The sequence below is a fragment of the Vulpes lagopus genome, chromosome 11 (assembly GCF_018345385.1).
Source record: "Vulpes lagopus strain Blue_001 chromosome 11, ASM1834538v1, whole genome shotgun sequence".
Classification (NCBI taxonomy): Eukaryota; Metazoa; Chordata; class Mammalia; order Carnivora; family Canidae; genus Vulpes; species Vulpes lagopus.
Window position 1 is genome coordinate 92,664,480 of NC_054834.1, and position 19,961 is coordinate 92,684,440.

General features: G+C 42.9%; 2 protein-coding genes across 3 annotated transcripts in view; one reads left to right on the forward strand and one right to left on the reverse strand.

Annotated features, from left to right (window-relative positions):
* Window positions 1-1,679: 1,679 nt before the first annotated feature.
* LOC121471693 (PH domain leucine-rich repeat-containing protein phosphatase 1-like) lies at window positions 1,680-11,095 on the reverse strand. Its single transcript, XM_041722467.1, has 5 exons — window positions 10,790-11,095; window positions 10,640-10,714; window positions 7,792-7,849; window positions 5,967-6,087; window positions 1,680-2,468 (listed from the first exon to the last, which is right to left on the reverse strand). Exons 1-5 carry the CDS (start codon window positions 11,093-11,095, stop codon window positions 2,255-2,257), a joined length of 774 nt encoding a protein of 257 aa, XP_041578401.1. The 3' UTR covers window positions 1,680-2,254.
* CERS6 (ceramide synthase 6) overlaps window positions 11,020-19,961 on the forward strand; it is a 298,528-nt gene continuing 289,586 nt past the window's right edge. The window contains exon 1 of one of the 2 annotated variants that reach the window (XM_041722631.1): window positions 11,020-11,331. In XM_041722631.1, the coding sequence (XP_041578565.1) occupies window positions 11,162-11,331 (170 nt within the window). In that variant the 5' untranslated portion in view covers window positions 11,020-11,161. The remainder of the gene's footprint in view (window positions 11,332-19,961) is intronic. The other variant, XM_041722632.1, reaches the window with a different exon arrangement.

Here is a 19,961-nt window from a genome sequence, read left to right on the forward strand (position 1 = left end):
CCATGAAAATCTGCTTTACTGTGACATCTAAAGTCTTCTTTGTCCACTGCTATAGCCTATGAGTAGGAGAAATACCCACAAAGTGGATGTTGACTCAGTAGCAATGAGTGCCCCACTGCTATTTAAAGATGCAGGGCATTTCTGAGCTTTCCATAAGGGAATAATTAAATCACTGCAGGTAACAAAGAATTAATTTTGAGGGATATTAAGCACCCTTAATTAGCACATTTGAGTTTCGTTTCCCCACAGGGAAAATATTCTCATGGCAACTTGCCATGTCAAAGCTTCTAAAACTTCTCCCAAAACTTAGAGCTGAAGTCCATTTTACAATGCAAATGAGGACTGCACAAATCTTTTAAGCCAAATCATTCCTAAGCATTTAGGTTCCAGGGCCTTGGATTTTGTGAATAATTCTGCGGCAACCACTGGGAAGGCCTTCTAAAAAATACATAACTGGTAAATTCAGAGTACCTAAATCTTCTAATAACTCACATTTGTGCAGAGGGTTTTGTTTTTGGTTTGGGTTTTTTTTTTTTTTGGGCAGAATTTTGAAGCTTGTTTTTTTTTTTTCTCCCTGAATTCTGACTCTGCTATATTTTAATTGCATTTTAAAGTTTAAGTGAATTTAGAGATCATAAAAATTCAAGACAAATAGAAACATCTCAGCCTAGACACATCAATCACATGGAGCTGATTCCTTACAACATAACAAGCAATTAGGGCAGCAGAAGGTATTGCAGTTTATTGGTTTCAAATTCAATTAGATGAGATCGATTAATTCCTTGGGATATTTACGACATGCTTCTCTTATCTAGGCATCAGTGCTACACCAAATTTAATTTAACAATAAAAGAGGACTGATCTGTTTTATTATTATGTAGGTTTATATATACACATTTTTAATTTTAGGGGGAAGACTTTTTTTTTTAATTTTTTTTTTAAAATTATTTATTTATGATAGTCACAGAGAGAGAGAGAGGCAGAGACACAGGCAGAGGGAGAAGCAGGCTCCATGCACTAGGAGCCCGACGTGGGATTCGATCCCGGGTCTCCAGGATCGCGCCCTGGGCCAAAGGCAGGCGCCAAACCGCTGCGCCACGCAGGGATCCCGGGGAAGACTTTTAAAATACACGTACTTTCCAAATATGAGCATTATAGAGTTTAATGTATGTTAATGATCGCTAGGTAATGATTATTTTATTTTATTTTCATTTTTTAAAAAATATTTTACTTATTTATTTTTGAGAGACACAGAGAGGCAGAGACACAGGCAGAGGGAGAAGCAGGCTCCATGCAGGGAGCCTGATGCAGGACTTGATCCCAGCACCGCAGGATCACATCCTGGCCTGAGGTAGACACTCAACCACTGAGCCAACCAGGCGTCCTGGTAATGATTATTTCAGACGTGGACATGAACATTTGCTTTAGATGAACTTCTAAAGGCAAAGCTAAATAATGAACAAGGACTGCAAGTGAAAGTTACCTTTGAAATTCTATCCTATTTCTTAGATCTGCACATGGGAATGAACTCAAACTCGAACAACTAATGAGAGAAAGGAAGAACAATCATTTTAGGTAGTATCAGTTCTCAAATAGTATATAATGGAGTGATTTCTTTTTCTAAAAGATTTTTATTTATTTATTTATGAGAGACACAGAGAGAGAGGCAGAGACACAGGCAGAGGGAGAAGCAGGCTCCCCTCCTGGAGCAGATGTGGAACTCGATCCTGGGACCCCGGGATCACAGCCTGGGCCGAAGGCAGGCGCTAAACCACTGAGCCACCCAGGCTGCCCAATGGAGTGATTTCTAATGTCTAATTTCTCACTAGTAAAAATAGCAGAGAATAATGTTCACAAAACGCTAGGGAGGAAAACTAACTGATAACTAACATATACTGCCAATTTAACCATGCGGCCTAAGTTCTTTGATTTTATTTTCTGATAGGATCCTGCAGGCAGCTAGCAACATCTTCCCACATGGTCCTCTGAACACTTCAGGACTTACAGGATGAAGCAAGAAGTGATTAATTTCTTTAAACTTCTAAATTTCTCTTTCTAACATTTGAACGTGCTTCTCCCAACAGTAATCACCTCCTGCTTTTTCCTTTTCTTCATTTTTTCTCTTCATTCCTTCTTCCTTCCACTCCTCAAGAGTGTAGGTGTTTAAGACCAAAAGGGGTCCTAAAATATTAGTGCACCGACTAGCGTCTTTTCCTAACTGAAGAAACTTCTTAGGGCAAGGCAGATTCTGGTTTCATCCTTGCCCCTGTCTCCATAGCGCTTCATGCGAATTCCGAAATGTTAAAGGGAAGCTAGAGGACATTAATTTCCAAGTCAGTTTCAGAGAGGGAGAAGTCTTCCAACATTTGTAACAAGTAGACTTCCGCGTGAGCACTTCCCAAGACAGGAAGTTCACTGCTTGATGAAGCTGCTGGTTCATCTTTTTCTTCAGCTTTGCAGCATTTCTTCTGTGGAGATGAAATCAGCTTTACAGGTATCTTAGCATATTGTCCCAAGTTCTGTCCTATGGATCTGCACAGGTCAAGTCAAATCACCTCCCCCCACCCCCGACAGCCCTTCCACTACTGGAACACACATATTAGGTCTGTCAACAACCGCGCCCCCCCAACGCCACCCCACAGTGACTGGAATAGAGATGCCTATACCTGCTCCACACACTCGACTAAAATTCCAGTTTCTTGATCTCTAGAGATTTAAAATCCATCTCCACAATTTTTCAAATTCTCTTCAGTTTATATCCTTTGGCTTCCTTGTTTGTAGAAGCTTCTTGGACCAAAACCTAGTCTCCTTACAAGTTTCCACAAAATGTCACCAGTTTTAAGCAGTTTGGGTCTCATATGTTTATGGCAGCAGCAAAAACATCCTGAGGGGTCACATAGCAGGGGGCATGGGCTTCTGAACCCTCCCTCTATTCCCCTGTCCTTCCAGTTCTTATGTTGTCCTCCCCCTCATCTGCTGGTCTGCTGAGTGACAGTCAATTCTACTAATCCGGAATGCAAAAAACTTAGCCTCCCTTGAAGGTAGATTATCTCAAGAGAGTCTGTTCCTTCCTTGAAACAGTGAAGTTTTCACTGTTGTTACAGTACATAATAATATTAACTGCCTCTATTGAAATGTTGAACACTTTACATGTTCTCATTTCAATTTTATATTAACCCCATGTGGTAGATCCTCAAGTATTATTCCCTTGGCTCGTGTGAAGAATCTAAGGTTTCAAGAGGTCAAGTAATTTTTCTAAGGAAAACGTGGCTATTATTGGCCAAGCTAGCATTTAAGCTTACTTTTCTTTCAACCCCAAAGTTAGTATACCTTAAATATATATTAAATGACTCTTCAAGATTTCCATACCCATTATCATCCTGATTACTAGTCTCTGGATAAATTCTAATTTTTACAAAAAAAAAAAAAAAAAGTCATTCCTTTTAAAATATGGCCTCCTAAAATACATTTAGTCCTCCAGATGTGAAGATAAGGAAGTAACTTAAATTCATTGTTTTTAACAAAACAAATAGCACAACATAAAAGCAAAAAATAAGAAGGAAAATGAGAATTTGAAAGCCTGTACCATCTCTGGTCTACCCTTTTTTCTTTCATCTGGACTGTTCCTTCCATTTTGTTACCTATCTGGCCCCTAAAGACATTTGCATTTGTAATCCCTATTTTTTTATTTTTATTTTTTTCCTATTTTTTTAAAATAAAATTGTATAGTCTTGCCTTACACTGTGGATTTCATAGTTATAGCTGTAATGCTTCTCAAAGCTACTCAATGGGACTATGTATATAGTTCATGCTAACTCCTAACCCTGCTGTGGAATGAATATTAATTAGAGGCTTGCCCTCTAAAACTACTGTTTGACAGGAAGTAATTTAGGTAATAAGTGCATCTAGCTAACCACTCAGCCTCTCCATCTAACATGGCCATTCTATTCTCTGCTTGTCTTTACTTTTTAAATTTTATTCAAGAAGCTATATGCTATAAGGCTATTCATGTTCTGTAGAATTCATGAAGATTGTAGGATTTAAACTTCAAGAGTTTTAATTTTTCCTGTGTGTACACAGCTGACAAATAATTCCTATGATGCCTACTGTTAAAAATTTTTTTCAGGGATATCTGGTCACTCTTTATATGTCTAAATGGAAAAAGCACCAAATTCTCCATAAATCACTAGGCAAGTGTTTGATCATTCTGTAGGCAAGTTAATTATTTTTTTAATTGTTGTTGTTCCCAGAGGCCAGAAATGCCTGGGTGACACGGAATTTCACTCAGAGGTTTTCTTTTTTTTTTTTTTTTTTTCTCTCAGAGGTTTTCCTAATGCCTTTCTATGTGATGAGTTAAGTAGAGTGCTGTGTTTTGTTCAAGGTGATATAACTAGATACGAGTCTTGTCCCTGAGTTAAGGTTCATCTAACCAACAGAAAAAATACTATCCCTATTTTACAAATTTTAAACCTAAGGAGATTTTGCTACTTTCTTCAAGATAATGTCTTCATTAAAGGATTTTCTAATAGTCATAGGTTTGCGAAAATGGTATGTGTCTGTTTGTTAAATAGCGAGCTTCCTATCATTAAAGATGTTTAATCATGGTTTGGATGGGCACAGAGAGTGAACTGTATTCATTGGCATATGAAGCCACTTCCAACTCTGAATTTCTGTTTCCGTATAAAGTCAATAATTTCAAGCAATATTTTAGGTTGCTTGTTCCTCTCACAAATTGAGACGACTGGTTGAGGTCTATGTTTCTCCTCGATTACAAAAACCTTTGTATAGTAGAAAGCAGAAGTCAGAGTTTCTGGCAAGTAAATTGGAAGCCTTGCCCCCTAATGCTGTTTGTCTGTATGTACACTTAGAAAATGGTTGACTATACCTAGTAGACAACATCTATGAAGGTATAGACATATAACTAAGGTGAATATAATTCCTAAGTAGAAGTTCAGAGTCAGAAAACCTGGTTGTTTCTCACTTTTCTTTTGTTAGTTTCACAGCACATTTGTCATGCTTAAAATGTTAGTGGGATGCTGACATAACACTAGTAACTTAAAGAAAATTTTCAAGAGGGAAAATTAACATTTAAATGGATTTTGATTATTACAGAGAAGACAGAAAATCCAGCCAGCGATTTGGTTTAGCTAGGAATACAAGGCTAATTGATGCTTGTCAGTATCGGAAAAGGTTTTCCAGAGATAAGGACTGTCAAGGTAGGGAGGGAGGAGAAAGATCTTCAGACTTGTAGTACTTGACACGCTTATAAAAAGACTGTGAACATGTGAGGGAGCAGTCTTACAGGAAACCTTCTAGAAAATAAAGTATATTTAATTCCTGTCCAGCTTACTTACCCTAACTAATACCTCCCATGTTGTGAGGTAAACACTCTTATCCTTTTCTTAAGATCCTCAGGGATGCTGAGTTTTCTGCATTGCTACAGGTGACTTGCACACCATGGGGATGAATCCTACTGCTTCTTGCCCAACCCTCTCCCCAAATACGATGTAAATGAAAACCCAGGAGACTTCTCTCTGGACAGCAGAAAATGGAGTGTAGATTTAGGATAGTTTTGTCAACCACAGCAAGAAGGTTATATATTCATGAGAAATGATTGCAGTAATAAAATCTGGCAATATTTCCATATTATTCCCAATGAAAACCAGCCTTCTTTAAAATTAATGAGTTGAGTGTTTGACTGAATGCCTACCTTTAGCATTATTTTGTGTTTTTAGCAATAAATGAATTTTTCTGTATCTTTTAAAAAACCTACAGTAATTGAACATGTATTATGTACTAGGCATCATACTAAATACTTATATGATATGATCCCAGAAAAAAATAGATTCTTACTAAATTAAGTAGGACTATTCCTTGGCCTCATACTGAAGGCCATTTGTAATCTAGCTTCTCAGCTATATTTTGTGTGTCAGCAAATCCTCCTCACTTTTTTCTTATGGTCATACCTTTTTAAAACCTCCTCATTCTTTGAAGTCTGGTTCCATTTATGCCTCTTCCTCAAAGCTTTCCTTGACCTCTTCAACACAGAATGTTTCCTTGCTCCCTTGAGCTGGAAGTCCTTGTTATCTGCAATACATGGGTACTTAATCATATATCATCCACTGCCTTAATGAATAGTGCTGGTGTGTAAGCTATCTGGGTTTTCATGTAAGTACATCCTGCTACCCAAGTAGATTTTACATTCTTTTTGTAGAGCAAGTCCTATAGTTTTGTGTTAAACCATTTACGATGGAAATTCAACTAAACTGGCTATTCTCCTGCATCTAAGAGGGGAATCAAATATATGTAGAAGGGTTAAGACCTGGGTGTGTGCCTAAGAATGAGAAGTAATGCCTAGCTTTGTTGATATTTCCCAGTTGCCTGGAAAAAAGAGGGTTAATCTCATATGATGTTTCATATTCAGGACCTGAAGTACACTTGCCTAATATGTAATGTAGGCAGTGTTACCCTCCTGCAGCCCCCAAAAACTTTTCCACCTTTTCTATTTCCTTATCTCTTTTATTTACAGACTGACGATTGGCTTTTTCATTGAACTACAAACATGTCTGATAAATAAATTGTATCTTAGTTTCCTGGGGCAACAATTAGAAGTCTTTTCTGCACAGGTAAAGTAGCCGCCTTGGGAGGTGTCTTTCTTGAGACTAACCTTCCCCTGGGGGCTGAACTGCGGTCACCACTGTGTTAAAGACATGTACTCTTAGAATAATGTTTCGGAGGATTAAAGTCACAGCAAGCCAACCAAAAAGGGGAATTCACCATGAAGGTACGAGACTGCCTCATGGAACCTAAAGATGAGAAAATAGTTGGCTTCAGGTACCACATGGAAATACGTCTCTTACCCTTAGTTAATTCTACAGGTCTGCTTTATTCCTTTTTCTTGGTGCCCACTAGCTTCCATTTTTTTTGAATTCATATGATAAAACACAGGGCTTGCAACTTCTGAGTTTGAAATCCTAGAGTTCAAGTTACAGAAACAAACTGCCTGCCTTGCTCCACGCCCCAATACCTGAAGAAGGAGTCTAATTATAATCTTGGGCGAAGAGTTCATCTCTGGACCAATAAAATATGGTCAGACATGCAACAGCATTTTACTTTATTGTATTTCTAGGGTGATCATTTGGATAGAGGGTGGTAGGACGTGCCTCATGCCCAAAGGAGATAAACTAGACAGATAAAAGAGTAGAGGTTTGCTACACTGCACATGTACAGAGAGGTGAAGGGTTTACAAGCCCCTTGTTATCTCATGTGAGCCTCAAGACAGTAGAGTAACACAGGCAAGACAGCCACTATTGGTACACAATGTAGACATTAACATTTTACATTCTAAGGGCATTAACATGCTTTTTAGAAACTAAGTGACTTGTGCAAGGTTCACAAATAAGTAGTAAATTATCTTTCCACTGTTCAACAAACTTATCTTTCTAAATGTTCTTCAAATCCCAGCACCTTCTCAAAGGTTACAAATAGGAGAATAACACTAACTTAGCTTGTCTTCTCTAGAAGAAAAGAGCAGTTCCAGGGAAGTATAATTTCAGGGAAGTAGGAATGAGGGAAAAGAAGAGTAAGAGAAAAAAAGGAAACATAAGGGAGTGAATTAGCGAGTCGCCCACAGTTTTGAAATAAGCTGATTGTGTATCGCAGGATATTTTCAGAGAGGCTGTGTGAAGCTACCATATGTATCCCATGGGCAGAGGACAGAAACAAATAAAAGTTCATCCACTAGATTCTACTACCTTTGGTCAAAGTTCAGGTTCCAGGGCGCTAACTTACCAACACTTCCTGTTGTATGCTTGGGGACACAGCAGAATCTGCTGGACGCAGAGAAGTCCTAGGGTAGAAGGAAAGATACTATCAGGTCATATGTGAAAGTGACAGGAAGGATAAGAGGCAGCGATGGAGGGAGTCGCTCTGGCTCAGCAGACCAGGTTCCACCATGACCTGATCTTCTGCCACAAAGGTGTCAAGTGACCTTGGTAACCTCCTCTCTGTGGCCTACAAGAATGCAGTTGATGCCAAGGCATCATCCTGGGGGACCATCAGTAACACCTGAGCAGCTGGCAGCACGGTCTCACGTGGGAATGGTGAGACCTACTCCTTGATGAAGACTCACTTCAAGGACACCTCTCCTGCACGACTCCAGATTTGATAGATTCCATCTTTATGTCCACACTATTCCTCACATGAGTATACACATATTTAATATAATTATTTATTCAGGGCAGCCTGGGGGGCTCAGCGGTTTAGCGCCGCTTTCAGTCCAGGGCTTGAGCCTGGAGTCCTGGGATCGAGTCCCATGTCGGGCTCCCTGCATAGAGCGTGTTTCTCCCTCTGCCTGTGTCTCTGCCTCTCTCTCTGTGTGTGTGTGTGTGTGTCTCTATGGATAAATAAATAAAATCTTTTAAAAAATTATTTATTCATATTTTTTTCTCCTAGAAAGGATTTTTATGCAATTGAATAATGTTTATTCATTAATTCAATAGTGTACTGAATACCTACTATGTGCTGGGCACTATTTTAAGGACTAGGGATAGAATAGTGATAGACACAAATCTTTGACTTTTTGAAGCTTACATTTTAGCCTGCATCTGTATATTTGAGACTAAGAAAGAAATAGGTAAAATATATGTTGTGTTAGTGACACATACATTGGATGAAAACAAAGAGGAAAGTTAGATTAAGGAAGAACAGAGTTGGGGAGTGAGGGTTGGGCGTTAACTAGTGTGGCCAGGGAAGGCTTCATGGAGTAACACTATGGCAAGAGTACGTATGGATATCTGGGCGGTGGGGGGTGGAGTGAATTGCAGAGAGAGAAAATCAAGTGCATAAGCACTGAGACATGCTGGACGTACTCCCGGGCCAGGGAGACCAGGGTGACCAAAGCAGAGCAAGGGAGAGGCAAATGAGAGGGAAGAGAGTAGATGAGGTCAGAGAATTAATATGGAGCCTAATATCTTGGGGCATTGAAATATCTTTAGCTTTCACTTAGAGAGGGATGGGGAAGCAGTAGGGCTTAAAGCACAGACAAGAGCTGACTTCCATTTCAACAGGATCACTCTGGCTGAGTAGATTGTGCAGGGACGCGAGCTGAAGCTGGGAGTTAGGCGGCTACTGGTGTAACTCAGGTGGGCAGTGTTGATTGTTTGGACCATGATGGCCGCAGAAGAGGTGATGAGAGGTGGTGTGATTCCACTTTAAAGATGGAGCCGATAGGATTTATTATGGATAAGGAAAGACACCAGAGGAGATTAGATCATTACTCAATCATTAGGAAGATGATTCCAGGTTTTTGGCCTGAGCCAAGATGACAAGAGGAAAAGATTTTAGAAGGAGGATTAGTAGTTTGGAGAGGAAGTGGCCCCCAGACATCCAAGTGGAGCTGTTGAATTGACAGTGGATTTAGGAGACTGAAATTCAAGGAGTTCATGGTTAGAGAGATGAATAGGGAGCCATCAGTATGATGCTGAAGGCCATGGGACTGGATAAGATCACCAAGTGGATGAACGTTGATAGCAAAGAGAAGGGGACAAAAGACTGACTCTGAGACCACTCCACTCCAATGGATTAGGAAGGTGAGGAGGACCAAAAAGCCTACTCAGCATACCTGGCCATGAAGTAGGAGGAAAACCAGAAGAATGTGGTTTCTGGAAGCCAAGACACGGAGGTGTTTCAAGAGGCCGGGACGGAACCCCTTGGCGAAATGTTGCTGATAGTGGTGTCGAGAAGTGACTTTTGGGTGTAGCAGCACGGAGGTCATTGCTGAGCTCAAGCAGTTCAGCACAGTAGAGAGGGGGCGAATGCCCACACGGAAGTTCAAAAGAGAATGGCGGGGAGAGAAATTGGAAGGAATAAATTATAGAGTTTTGCTTCAAAAGGAAGGGGTGAAAAGAGGGTGTTGGTTGGTGGGGTAGGGAGAATGAAGTGCGTGTTCAGGGCCTGTTTATGTGCCTCTTGGAAGGGTGCACTGCAACTTACTGGCAGAACCAGGCAGAAAAGGAATGAGCGTGCGAAAAATGAACAAAATACCCCTAGCACCGGGTCTGCATGGGCCACTGAACTGACCCACACGGTTTACCGTGTCAAGGAGAATAGGTACTGGGCGAGGGAAGGTGCCTGGGCCAGGCCGTGTAGACCTAACACCCTCAAGGTCTCAGATTCAAAAGGTGGAAAGAATCAGCCTGTGGGACAGCAGAGTGTTGGGTCTGTACTGATGCACGTGAAGCCAACGTGCGGTCTGGTGGCATTTAGTGAGAGAGGTTCCTTTAGAGTGGCAGCTTTACAGAAATGTGAGTTGCTATCATCCTCCTCCTCATTAGCGAACAGCACCTAAGTGCCTAATTCCACGTACCCCTCATACATTAGAGGGCCTTGTCCCCTGGGGGCACTGGTGTAGTGATGCGCAGTAGTACCAGGGGCCCCTCTCTCTGTCCCTCATGAATCAATAAATCTTTTAAAAAGATGGGGCCGGTCAGGGATGGGGAAAAGGCAGGGATGCCTCTCGCTCGCCCAGCATCCCGCCCCAGTGTCTGATCTGCAGCCCGCCTGCCCGAGCGCGGGAGCGCAGGACTTTCTCCGCCACCTCTTCCCCCCGGGCTGCCGCGTCCCCGGCCCCGACCCGCACCTGCCTCCGCAGCAGCGCCCGCGGGCGCGCGGGAAGCCGAGTCCCGAGGGTCCGGCGGGGGCAGGCGGCGGCGCTCTGAGCATGTGCGGGCGGCGGCGGCGGCGGCGGCGGCGGCGGCGGCGGCGGCGGGGGGGGCGGGGCGGGGCGGGCGGGGGGGCTGCCCGGGTCGCGGGTCCCCGCGCGCAGCGGAGCGCGGCGGGCGCAGGCCGGGCGGCCGCGGGGGAGCCGAGCTCGTGCGCCGCGCGCCCGGGGCGTGGGCGAGCCGGCCGCGTGGGCCTCCTGCCCGGCGCGGGGCGGGCCAATCAGCGCGGCCGCCGGCTGCCACGTGACGGGCGGGGCGGCGCCTTCCCGCGCGGCCCGAGGGGGGAGCGCCGGGGCTCGCCGCGAGCCTCCGAGAGCAGCGGGCGCGGCGGCGGCGGCGGCGGCGGCGGCACAGGCTCGGCCGGCCGCGCGCATCCCGGCGCCCGGCGCGGCGGCAGGCTCGGGGCCGCGGGCGCCCACGAGCGGGGCGGACAAAGCAAGATGGCAGGGATCCTCGCCTGGTTCTGGAACGAGAGGTTCTGGCTCCCGCACAACGTCACCTGGGCGGACCTGAAGAGCACGGAGGAGGCCACCTTCCCGCAGGCTGAGGACCTGTACCTCGCCTTCCCGCTGGCCTTCTGCATCTTCATGGTGCGGCTCCTCTTCGAGAGGTAAGCGGGGCCGGAGCGCGCCTCCCTCCTCCCCTCCCCTCCCCTCCCCTCCCCCCGACACGCGCACACGCGCACTCGCACGCTCGCCGCTCCCCACCTTTGTGCTCGTCGCCCGCGGACGTCCTGCGGGGGGCGCCCGGGGCGAGGGCGCGGAGCCGGGGGTCGCCCGCGCCGCCGAGCCCCCGCCCCCTCCCCCCGCGCCGGCCCGGAGCGCTGCGGACGCGCGCGGGAGGGCGCGCACCGGGGAGCTCGCACGGCGGCCGCGGGGGGCCGGGGGCTCCGGGGGCTGCCGGCCGCTGCTCGCTCGCGCCGGAGACGCCGAGGCCCTGTGCGGGGCCCGCGGCCCGGGGAGGGCGGGGACTTTGCGGGCGTCCGGCCGCCGGCAGCCCGCTGGCGTGAGACGGAGAGATGCTTCCCATGAATAACCGTGAACTCCGGGGCTGTACCTGACGCCCTGCAAACGCTCCGCGGAACTGCTGTCTATTGTTCGTGCCGTAGGATTTCCGGACTCGGGATGAGCAGCTCCACCGCGTCCTGGCCAAACTTGTGTGAACTCTTCACTAAAGCAGTCTCAGTCGCAAAACTAGATTTTTCGTGCCATGCGCTCCCCGGGAGCTGCTGGAGCAAAGCCGGGACGCGGCACGTGCTTCTGTCTGCCCCTCGGCTGAAGACCTGTCCTGCCCCTTCCCCTCCTCCTCCAGCCCCCCCGCCCCCCCTCGGGGGAGGCTGAATTTCTTAGATCGCAGAGTTTAGACTCCCATTTACCACGCCTGCTCCACCTCCCTTGCCCTGCCCCCAACGCACCTTGGTTTTGTTTCTTAAGCTTTTGCTGTTATTTTGTTTGCTGTTTCTGTTTGCCCAAAACCGCGGTCGCGGAGGCCGGAATTTGCCTTTGGTGGCATTTGTTGCTGGAAATGGCAACAGAAAAAAGCTTCATGGGAGCATAAAGTATTCTTCTTCTTTTTTTTTTTTTTGGTCAAGGAAGGTGTGTTTTTCAAGGGGCAGTGTTGATGCTTCCGAACTAAGCTGTTCCCATGCAGAGATTGAAGTGCACAAAGGAAACAGACTTACGGACCTATTTTAAAACGATTGAAATGCAGCGCGGGTACTTCATTGATCCTCACTAGTGCTGACTCTTATTGTGGAAAAGTGGGTGTGTTTGCAGCTTACACTTGCTTCTGGAGCAAATGTTGACTTACAGAAAATAGGAATACGTTATCTAATTTTGCAATCCCCCCCAAAACAGCCTCTCAGGAACAGCAGGTTGTTGTGTTGATACTTGGTGGGGACTCCACACACAGTTGCCTAAGGACAAGTGATCAATTCTGGCTGGGCTCGCTTGCAGTCAGCTAATGCACTTGAAAAGGTGTGTAGCCTTACGTTTTGGATAACAAAAGCATGCAAAAAGCTGACTCCAAGCTATTCATTAGGTTGAAAAAAAGGTAAACTTACCTTTGTAGTTAGACTTTCTCTGCCATAAAAAACAAACAAACAAACAAAAAAAACAAAGAAAACAAAGCAAAACAAAAAAACCTTAAAAACGAATGTCATTTAAGCTGAAAACTGGAAGTTTGTCATTTCTCTTCCTGAACATTTTTTTTCCTTCCTTCGCGCAATCCCATGACTTAGAGTTCATACAAAGGGTCAGCTGCTTTTTCAACTCTCAGTTACATGAATGTCCTCGTGGTCCAGTGGACAGATTTTCAGTTTCTTTCAGGCCATGGATTCAAGTAGAAGTGAATTTAATGGCCTGTATGGAAACTCCCAAGTTTGTGATTAATGTTCAGAATGATAATCCACTATGGCCCATATACCACAGGATGCTACTGACTTTTGGAAGGGTGTCTACTTTGTTTCTTCTTGCGGTAGTGACACCTCCGTCTTGAACCATTCAGACTCCCTGGAGTCTGAAAATCCAAGTGTACAGTTGTATCCGGAATTACGAGTTCTGCATGTTTCTCCTCTTCTCACACCTAAACAACACATTCTGGCATCCAACCTGTGGCCTTCATCTCAGCATCCATCAAGGGCCTGAGCTTGAATCAGCTGATACTGTTATTGATACCACTCCCTCTTGGAACCCTTTTAAATGTTGTTCTTAAATCTTTCTTTTGTGATAGTCTGTAATGTAGAGGATGACTTCAAGAAGCCTGTTTTGAGTCCCTTTGTAAACTGAAATGCTTTTGTGATAGAAATAATTTCCTCTGTTCTTTTTCTAAAAAAAAAAAAACATATATATATATATTTTTTTTTTCATTTTTGGGATACGTGGCTGGCTCCGTTGGAGAAGCATGCAAGTCTTGATCTTGGGGTTCTGAGTTTGAGCCCACGTTGGGTGTAGTGATCACTTAAATAGATATTTTAAAAATGTATTTTTTATTTTTACTTTTTAGGATTCTATTTTTTCTGTAGTTCTGTTGTCATTTGTTTCAAAGCTGAGAACATATCTACGAAATACCTCATTATCCCAGATCTTTATTTCCATTAAATGAAGTCTATAATGCCTTTGTTGAGGCTCAAATTGTGAATTTGAATACCTTCTTAGTCTTGTTTTTCTGTTTATAAAGAGAGGAACTAAGGGGCACCTGCATGGCTCAGTCAGTTGGCCTCTGCTTTCGGCTGGGGTCATGATCCCAGGATGGGATTGAGCCCTGCATCGAACTCTCTCTGCTCAGCGGGGAGCCTGCTTCTCCCTCTCGCTTTGCCTGCTGCTCTGCCTACTTGTACACATACTCTCTCTGTGTCAAATAAATAAAAATCTTAAAAAAAAAAAAGAGGAACATTAAAGAACGGACTGGATTGAGCTTTGCTCCATTGAACAGGCTTATTTTTTTGTTTGCACTCCACTGTTGGGGTGTTGACAGTGGAGGCATTGGTGGCCAGAATGATGCTGTGTTATAGTACCATATGGGCAACAATATGGACGCCCAGCATGGTTGGTTAAAAATGGAGCAGTCTAAATTCAGTGACTTTTGGCTGAGTTTGTGAACAGCCCAAAGCTTGGTGGTTTGTAGCGTAGCCTTTATACTGTACTTAACTCTGGGTGGGATGGGAAAGGCCACTATAGATATTGATTGACAAAGTGAAATGTCTGTTGTTAAAAACAAAAACCGAAAACCAAAAACCAAAAACAAAACTTCCTAGTTTCTCCTAGAAAGATAATTGTAGGGTATACCGTTATGTAGTTAGCCTGATGACCAACAAAGTATTATTTATTTATTATTTTACATTTTTAAAGAACTTTAATTTCAGTAGAGTGAGCGTACAGTGTTATGTTGGTTTTAGGTGTACAATGCAGTGATTCAATCGTTCCATACATTATTCAGTGCTCATTATGATCATATTGTTTAATTGTTTAATATTGTAGCATTATCATCTATTTGATGAATTTTCTTGATTTAACACTTGTTTAGGCTTAATAAGCCATTCTCTGGAATTATAATAAATGCTTCTTCCAAATTCACTTTTTAGAATGTGTTGCTGTAAGGCACCAGGGTAGCTTGGTTGGTTAAGCATCTGACTTCGTCTCAGGTCATGATCTCATGCTCCTGGGATTGAGCCCCAGCTGGAGCTCCATCTGTGCTCAGTGGGAGCAAAGAGTCTGCTTCTACCTCGGCTCGTCCTCTCCCTCTTCCCCTCCCCCCTGCTTGTGCACTCATGTGTTTTCAAATCTCTCAAATAAATAAAATCTTGAAAATAATATATTGCTATAGTGTTCATAAATGTGGGATTAAAGTTGTACTGGATTTCTGTTTGGGACCAAAAATTCTGTGAGTTGTTGTTATAACAGGTAATGTTAATGCATTTTCTTCCTGTGGGTCTAGGAGAGAGCTGCAGGAAGTATTGATTGAGAACCGGAACATTCGAATTCTGGTCAAACTTACGTCACACGGGGGCAGCCACCTAATATCTCTCTGCCTTTTTTTCTTATCTAAGCAGTGAAGCAGATGTCCTTTGTAATCTAAGGTTGCTTTCACCCCCTCAATTATTTGATTCCTGTAGGTAGTCTGTATATTTGAAGCTTGTTAATTATTATCTCATGAAACTTAGAGCAGGTTCAATGTCATTTTTTTGCAGGTAGAAATAAGTCATCTATGAATAAAGAGATATTTTTCATGCGAGTATTTTAGCCATTTGGCTTTGTTTCTTGTATTTTTCAGTTATGATCTGAATTAAAAGAATCATTTGGCCTATTATCATTTGTGCTCCGAAAAGCTACAATATTTCGGAGTAATTAACAAAGAAGATTCTGCAGAGAAAGCAGTTGCTCTCTTTCCTTAGACCGTATTTAGATGGATCCTAGAAGAGACCTGGCACCTCTTGTGATGACCGAGGATGAAATGAGAAACTCATTCCTGGCAGGTTGGCTCTCAGAGTTCCTAGCTATGTGAGAAGTATCATTTTTCAGGAGGCGGATACCATGTTGCCTGGCTCATTCTGTCAAATGACCTGCTGCCCTCAAACCTTCAAGGAACAAGATTGTCTCAGGGGATGTCTTTCCAGTGAGCTTTTTCTTAGGGATTTACTTAGTTTCTTTGCCTTGCTAGCAGCCTTGGGGAGGCCCTGTAGAAGGAAGATGGGAGAGGGGAAGGGAGGGGAGGGGAAAGGGATGTGAAGGTATTCCTGATGGTTGAGGTGGGGAGAGGTAGGTGTGAACGTCTGCCATGAAAAAGCCAAGTATCAGGTGAGTTTGATTTCTGAAGGATATTCCTATAATGTACCTTGTAATGAAGACACTGGTGTCATCGGATGTATTTTGGAAGGGATTGCGATGGACTGAATGTTTCTGTCTCCTCAAACTTTGTAAGTTGCAATCCTAAGCGTCAAGGTGATGGTATCAGGAGGTGGGCACTTTGAGAGGTGATTAGGCCACGTTGGGGGGGGGAGGCGCTTTGTGAATAAGATTCTGTCCTTATAAAAAAAAAAAAAAGGCCCCAGGGAGCTCCTGCCTCTTCCACCACATGAGGACACAATAAAAAGATGGCTGTCTATGAACCCGGAAGCGTGTTCTCACCAGACCCCAAAACTGCTACTGCCTTGATTTTGGACTTTCCAGTCTCCAGAACTATGAAAAATAAATTTCTGTTGTTTATAAGCCACCCAGCCTCTAATATTTTGTTGTAATAGCCTAAATAGACCAAGACAGAGTATTTGATAACAATTTGTGTATGAAAATGTTTTTTTTTCTCATTCAATCAACCTTGGATATTTAACTCTACAAATGTACCTGTTTCACTTGTTAAATATGGTATGAATTCAGATTAAAACTATGGACACCTGCTTTGCCAGACTAGTGTTAGAGGCAGGAGTTGGGGTCAGACACAATAGGTTGCTCCTGTAGTTTCTGACAGGGGAAGGAAAGTTGGGTTACATTGGATGCTTTGTTGGAAAACAACCTAAAATCAAAGGGATGGTATTCTTTGCAGAGCTTTGGTACAGCTTTTTTCTCATCTTGCAAAATAAAAGGTCTGCAATTACAGGGTGCTATAGTTTAGCTACTTGTAGTAGATTGGTTTATGGATAAAGGGCATCATGTTACTCCTAATGCACAATTCCTTAGAATGGTGAGGAAGGCAGGTAAGAGAATTTTAAATTATCACAAATGATTTCATGTCATCAAGGATTTAGTGGTACTAGCACTTTGAATTCACTTAAGACTTTGCTGTTGAAAGTATCTGAATCCTTCCTGGACTGGGTAGGTTTGTTTCTGTTGGATTCTAGTTTGTAAGTGGTTTCTCTTCTGTTATGGAGAAAGGCAGGTGTCAGTGGAAAGGAAATAGGTTTTAAGGTGAATTTCTTCCATCAACAAATTTCTTTCTTCCATCAGTGCCCCAAGGCTAATCAGAGATTACTGCCCTGTCCTCGGGCTCTGTTCACTTCTTTATTTTATTTTTTAAGATTTTATTTATTCATGAGAGAGAAAGAGAGAGAGAGAGAGAGAGATGCAGAGACATAGGCAGAGAGAGAAGCAGGCTCCACGCAGGGAGCCTGATGTGGGACTGGATCCTGGGACTCCAGGATCACGCCCTGGGCTGAAGGCAGATGCTCAACCGCTGCACCTAGGGATCCCTGTGTTCACTTCTTTTACTTTACCTGTTCACATTTTGTTGGTGAGCATGAGAATCTAGGCCCACCTGGCACACACAAGATTCTAAATGTTTATTTCATGTGCTCAAATTCCTTCTTCTATCTCTAGGCCAAACTAAATTTTCTAAAGCCTTTGGTCATCTATTTCTTATAAAGTCACGACTCTCAAAATTTTACTGTTTTTCCTCCCTCCTGTCTTCATTTGATCAGTTCATTTCTTAGGTGCTTTTGAGTCAGGATATCAGGATCCCAGATTTTGTATGCCAGTAATGAGTTGTGTCGTTTAATGTTTCTAAGGAGTTTCTTTCTCTTTTTCTTTCTTTCTTTCTTTCTTTCTTTCTTTCTTTCTTTCTTTCTTTCTTTCTTTTCTTTTCTTTTCTTTTCTTTTCTTTTCTTTTCTTTTCTTTCTTTTCTTTCTTTTCTTTCTTTTTCTTTCTTTTCTTTCTTTCTTCTTCCAGATCTTTTGGTAAGAAAGTGGTGACCTTTGAATTTTTTTTTTTTAAATGCAGAATGGTCATGTTTTAGTCAGTTTCTTGGGTCCTGTGTTTGCACTTTATATTTCTTTCTGCTTTCAGCCTCCCTCCCACAACCTGAGTCATCATCACCAGGCAGAAAGCTTCTCAGATTCTATATGGTGGAAGGGATGCAGTCAAGAGGATGAAGTAGTATAATATCCTGACTTTATTATGCAGAATGAGGCAGAGAGAAAGCGCTGGGAGGAAGTTTGAGGGATTAAGATTGAATGGATTTTTATGATGGAAAACTCAGAGACAGAGCCTAAACTCTTATATTGTTTCTCTGAATGTTTGGTTAAAAGTGACTTATTAGACATTAATCATTAGGGAAATAGAATTCAAAACCACAGTAACATACCACCCCACACTCATTAGAGAGAGAGAGAGAGAGAAAGGAAGGAAGGAAGGGAAGAAGGAAGGAACGAACAAACAAATGTTGGTGAGGATGTGAAGAAATTGGAACCCTGTGCATTGGTGGTGGGAGTATAAAGCATATAGCCACTGTAGAAAATAATTTGGAATATCTTCAAAAAATTAAAAATAGAATTACCGCATAATGAGCAATTCCACTTTTGGTATATGCCCAAAAGAATTGAAAGCAAGAGTCTCAAAGAGATATTTGCGCACTTAATATTCTTAGCAACATTATTCGTGATAGCCAAAAGGTTGAAGCAACCCTAGTGTCCTAGACACTAGGTAGATGAATGGACAAACAAAATGTGCTATGTACATTCAATAAAATACCATTCAGCCTTAAAAAGGAAGGAATTCTGACACATGCTAAAGCATGGATGAACCATGGGGACATTATGCTCAGTTGAATAAGCCAGTTGTAAAAAGACACTGTATGATTACACTTATATGAGGTACTTAGTGTAGTCGGATTCATAGAGCTGGAAAGTAGAAAGGTTGCCAGGGGCTAAAGAAAGGCGGCAGTGGTGAGTTATTGTTTCATGGGTATATATGTTTCATGGGTATATTTCATTTTTGCTGAAAGGGTTCTGGAGATGGATTTGATTGGTTGCTCCATGTGAATGTACTTAATGCAGCTGTACACTTAAAAATTAAGATAGTCTTAATTTTAATTTTACCGTCTTACCGCATCTTTACCACAACTAAAAATAATAATAAAAAAAAATAAGATTCACTGACTTTAAAGAGTCACTTACTTGAAATAACTGGTTTCATTTTCTAGGCTTGACAATTTTCTAGGTAGGAACAAACATCCCAGTCCTCTTGATCTCAATTTCATCAGGTACTATTTTGCTTCTGTGTTGGTTTTCTTGTAAAATGCACAAGCCTCTTGTGGACCAGGAGAGCCCTTCTCTCAGAATCACCTGGCATGGTTTGGTGGGAGGTGAGGAGTGATGGAAGGAAGGTTAAAGTCCAGAGAACACTTAAGTACCCTGGGCCTTTTGGGAAGGTACTTCAGCCAAATGACTTCCTTCAGTCTATGCATTAATATGACAACTTAATAATCTGTAAATAGGCAGGTACAGAAGGGAATACAGTGTCTTTAGAAAAGTAGAGAATCCAGCTCTAGGATTAAAGTAAAGGCATCCCAGTAAGTTCATAATCCATTTAAAACAAACCAGGATGATAGGATACAATTCTAGTAAGGCAGGTGGCCTAGGCCACAGATAGATCCATTGGAAGCTCTTCTGGGGAAGAAGATCAGATCTGACCCTTTTCTCTTTCAGTTTAAATTTACATTTGTTTTTATAAGCAAATAATTTAAATACTTGAAAATGTGATTATGATTTTACTCAAATGCTGCATACTATAAGGTAATTGGTAGTAAGCACAGGCAGGCACATATTATTGAAAAGTAGTATTCAAAGTTTATGCTAATGTTTGTTCATTGTCCAAAACATTGCTTTCTATAACTCATCTATGAGAATATTTGGGGGCAGTTCTTTTTGTTTTAAGGAGAACTTTCTTCTTCTCACTACTAGCCTTCAAATGGACTTCTCTTGGGCAGCCCGGGTGGCTCAGCGATTTAGCGCTGCCTTCAGCCCAGGGCCTGAT

What these genes read in the sequence shown, in the direction of transcription:
- LOC121471693 (XM_041722467.1), bottom strand. Translation starts at nt 11,095, where the DNA reads ATGCGCGCGGCCGGCCGAGCCTGTGCCGCCGCCGCCGCCGCCGCCGCC. An exon ending in GCGACCCGGGCAGCCCCCCC is followed by an intron (nt 10,715 to 10,789) that starts GCCCGCCCCGCC and finishes GCACATGCTCAG; the next exon opens with AGCGCCGCCGCCTGCCCCCG. An exon ending in GGGCGCTGCTGCGGAGGCAG is followed by an intron (nt 7,850 to 10,639) that starts GTGCGGGTCGGG and finishes CTTCTACCCTAG; the next exon opens with GACTTCTCTGCGTCCAGCAG.